Genomic DNA, 4,056 nt, shown 5'->3' with positions numbered 1-4,056 from the left:
TACAACAGTTGTATTAGGTAAGGTACTTTTATTACTCAATAGATAAGTTTCCTTAAAACGGATTAGCAGCAATAAATAATTATTCATTTTTTATATATTTATATAACAATATACTATATACAATATACATGACATTGTGTCAAGAGGTGGTTTGTTTTAACGCTCAGTGACACAAAAGACTGGTTTAATGATATTTAAAATAATATTTGCAACATTGGTTTGGTTTTTACACTTATGAGAGAATAATGTGCAGCTTTGTTGCTCCACCAGTTAACACATTTATCTCAGAGTTTGAAGGGCCCAATCAAATCTCAGCTGAACTTTTTGTGTGGGATTTGTATTTTCTACTTGCTGTTGGGAATCAGAATTCTGGAGACCAAAAATGTTGTACCAACCTCACAAGGTGGCATCAAAGTTGTTGAGAATCAACCAGTCAATCAAATTGTATTTGTATATCACCTTTCAGCAACAAGGCACTTCAAAATGCCTTTCATAAAAACACAAAAATACAATGCGATAGAACACACAGTCAACAATTGAATCATTACATTTTGTCAAGTGCCATTGTTATACATCAGATTGTTGATTAATGTTTCATTGATTATGTTTTTAAAGTAACTGTAGGTTTTTAGTCTAGTTTTAAAGCCACTCAGTACCTGAGCTGTTTTTCAGTTTTCTGGAAGTTTGTTCCAGATTTGTGGGGCATAGAAGCTAAATCCTGCCTCTCCATGTTTGGTTCTGGTTCTGGGGATGCAGAGCAGAGCCAGAAGACTGAGTGGTCTGTGAGGGTGATGCAACAACAGCACATCATTAATGATTGCTCATTTCTATCTGTAATAACTGAAGCTATGTGTTGACTTTAGATTGCTCCTCTTTAGGTCCAAAGATAACTTCAGTTTTTTTTTCTGTTCAGCTTGACAAAGTTTTGGCACATCAACACATTTATCTGCATCTGTTCAGTGTTTGGATGGGTTCAGTCACCTGGTGACATTGTAATGTAGAGTTGTGTATCATCTGCTTGATTATGGTAGCAAATCTTATTCCCTGTTATAACCTGAGCAAGTGGGAGCATAGAGATATGAATTAGAAGGGGTCCTAGGACTGAATCTTGGGGTTCTCCACATGTGACTTCTGTCCACTTTTAGAAGTTTCCTATTGAAACAAAGAAATCCCTGTTCTTTTTGTAACATTCATACCATTTGAGTTCTGGACCGGAGAGTCCTATCCAACTCAGAACTTACATCAATGTTTGGTTTATGGGATTATTAATTGTAATGAATAATAAATTACAGTTTGAACTATTATTAAAATTCTAAGTTTTTAATTTAATTAGGACACCACATAGGAATTTGCTAATCTACTGTGAAGGGCTGCATGGTGGTGCAGCTGGATTTCACATTTTCCCCTTGCATGTGTATGTGCTATCCAGGTATTCTGGCTTCCTTCTAGAGTCCAAAAATATGGCTGTTTATTTTGTGCTTTCTTTAATTTGTTAAAGTGACGACCTGGTTTTAACCCCACCTCTGGACCCAGACCCCCTGTCTTCTCGTAGTGGGTCCGGGTGACACTTGGCAGATGTTAGAATAAAAGTTCTCAATGCTTCCTAGTTGACTTTGTTAAAACACAGCAAAGAAATGGTTGAACTAACTCAAGAAGGAAAGAAAGAAAAATACATTAAAACTATTTGGAATATTTTTGAGTTATTTGTATGGAGTAAGAGTCATTTTGATTGTGTCTTTTTTATGTTGGTAGTCTAGATATTTATGTCTTAATTTTCTCCTTTTTAGGTACAAGTGTGATGCCACAAAACACAACAATGACTCCACCTACTCCAGTCCCGTCAACTGTTCTCCCGACAACCAGTGGTGCTATTATTACTATCCTCCCTACTACTATCCTTATTACAAATCATACCACCACTGTTCCCACCACACACCAGACAACAACTACCCCATCTCTCCCTATGAGTGCAACAAACATGACTACTGCCATCACAAAAACACAAAGTACTTCTGCTCAACCCAGTACAACTGTTATATTCGATACAAATACTACCCTGAACTTGACCAATATTATTACTACCAAGGCCCCCACACCTGCTACCAGTGTTACTGTTACCACAGTTGCTTCATCTACTGTCTCGACCACCACTGTCACCCTACCTCCTTCACCTACACCAGCAGGTAACATTGCTGTGACAAATTCTGCTTGTTCTTTCATTATTTACCCGGGGAATTTCCTGCGATTGCATTTTTTATAGTCATGGATAGCTGACTTGCTAATGCTTTAAAATAACTGAATAAATAATAATTGTAAATGATTCTTTATAAATATTTATAAATTGTGATAAATTAATAAATAATTAAACATTTTTGTCCCCAGAAATACAAAAAGATTAATTCTTTCTGTGTAAAGTATTCTCTGTGAACTATTTGTCTTTAAAGAGAATGATGTTGACTTGTTCTACTGTTTTTATATTTTTATCCATGAAGTGTTTTTTTTTTGTTTGTTTTTACTAAATTGCATTCAGCGAGCAACCAAATATCTAATTTTTGTTAATTTGTTAATAGTTGTTAATGCAGAGATCTATCACAGTTGACAGTTTTTCTTCCTAGACCTGAGACTGCTTGATGCCTTTCTAGTAAATACTCTTTACCAGGTGTGTGTTTTGTATGGATGCTCATGTTTCTATGGTGCCCAAATAAGTAACTTTCCATTTTCCACAAACAGCAACTGATATTAAAAGGTCAATGAGATTAGAGAAGGATTTTATACAGGACTATAATAATAAGAGCAGTTCTAAATACAAAGAACTTGAAGAACAATTTAATGGCCTGGTAAGTACATTCTTTGCTCAATATGATTTCAAATTTTCAGCTGTTTGTGTTTTGATGCTTATAATTTCACCCACATCTATTTCTACAGCTTTCACAACAGTATAACATCAAAAATGGAGTCATTGCTGCTTTTGTGACTGACATCAGGTAATTAGCTTTAACAGTTGTCTAAAGTAAAATGTTTTAGTCTGAACATGCTTCTGATCATAGTTTTGGGTTTCATTTGTTTTACAGACAAGGAAGTGTTATTGTGGACTTTACTATCAGGACATTTAAATATGATAACACTCTGATGGCTGAGGCAAATGATAAACTCATTAAGGACATTGAAAATAAAATTGCTCCTGTTCTGGATGGAAAAGTTCAAGTCCAAAGTGAGTGCCCAGTGCTTTCTTCATTCTGTGTTTAACAGGAAACCCCAAAAGGTTTGATCCAAGTCATGCCTTTTAGAAAATATTTATCCTAGATACTGAACAAATGTATGTGAACCTTTGAATTCAAGGAAAGTTACAAAAATGTTCTCACTAAGTTTTCTGGCGTGAGAAAACAGAAATTATTTTATGTAAATACCTGGTTTCAGCTGTATTTGACTCTCTCTGTAGGTGACACACCATTGACCTTAAGCCCTGAGGTCATCTATACTGATGAAACCATGACACTGACATGTGCCCCCCCTGGTTTTACTTTGGAAGACGGTTTTAGTGTTGAATGGAAATTTAAAGGGTTGGTACTTTCACCATCACGCAGACATACAATTTCTTCCAAATATCCATTCACACTGGTTATTGCCCAAGTGATTCCTTCTGATGCAGGTAAGTTAAAGCCAACTTTATTTTAAAAAGCAATAAGTGAAAAGTTCTTGTACATTTTAAATATTGCAGTATGACATTTAGGCAAGTTTATAACTTAACCTTACATGTGGTTCTTTATTTTTTTCACACACATTTTCGTTCATTCATTAGAATATTAAGAATACTTGATCACATTTTCTAATTTCAAACGTGTATAGGTTTGTAGGTGTGTAGAACAAATTCATCTGAATTTGAGAACTGAAAAAAAAAAAACTTAGTGATGCATCACCTACAACTGTGCAAAAATAGAAATATTTGCTATATTAATCTATGAGACAGGAACACTATCACACTGTGACATGGCTGTATTAAATTAGTTCTTTTAAAGTGTTTTAACTTGTTTCACTTATGACCTCATGAAGACACAA

The 4,056-nt window shown here is 34.9% G+C and overlaps 1 protein-coding gene across 1 annotated transcript in view; it reads left to right on the top strand.

Annotated features, from left to right (window-relative positions):
• The first annotated feature begins 6 nt into the window (after nt 1–6).
• LOC103154738 (adhesion G-protein coupled receptor F1-like) overlaps nt 7–4,056 on the top strand; it is a 12,608-nt gene continuing 8,558 nt past the window's right edge. The window contains exons 1-6 of the mRNA XM_007576131.2: nt 7–17; nt 1,788–2,183; nt 2,731–2,837; nt 2,926–2,984; nt 3,072–3,211; nt 3,440–3,586. Of these exons, the coding sequence (XP_007576193.2) occupies nt 1,799–2,183; nt 2,731–2,837; nt 2,926–2,984; nt 3,072–3,211; nt 3,440–3,586 (838 nt within the window). The 5' untranslated portion in view covers nt 7–17; nt 1,788–1,798. The remainder of the gene's footprint in view (nt 18–1,787; nt 2,184–2,730; nt 2,838–2,925; nt 2,985–3,071; nt 3,212–3,439; nt 3,587–4,056) is intronic.

The sequence above is a fragment of the Poecilia formosa genome, unplaced genomic scaffold, assembly GCF_000485575.1.
Source record: "Poecilia formosa unplaced genomic scaffold, Poecilia_formosa-5.1.2 Scaffold398, whole genome shotgun sequence".
NCBI classification, from domain to species: Eukaryota; Metazoa; Chordata; class Actinopteri; order Cyprinodontiformes; family Poeciliidae; genus Poecilia; species Poecilia formosa.
This window is presented reverse-complemented; position numbering and strand designations above follow the sequence as displayed.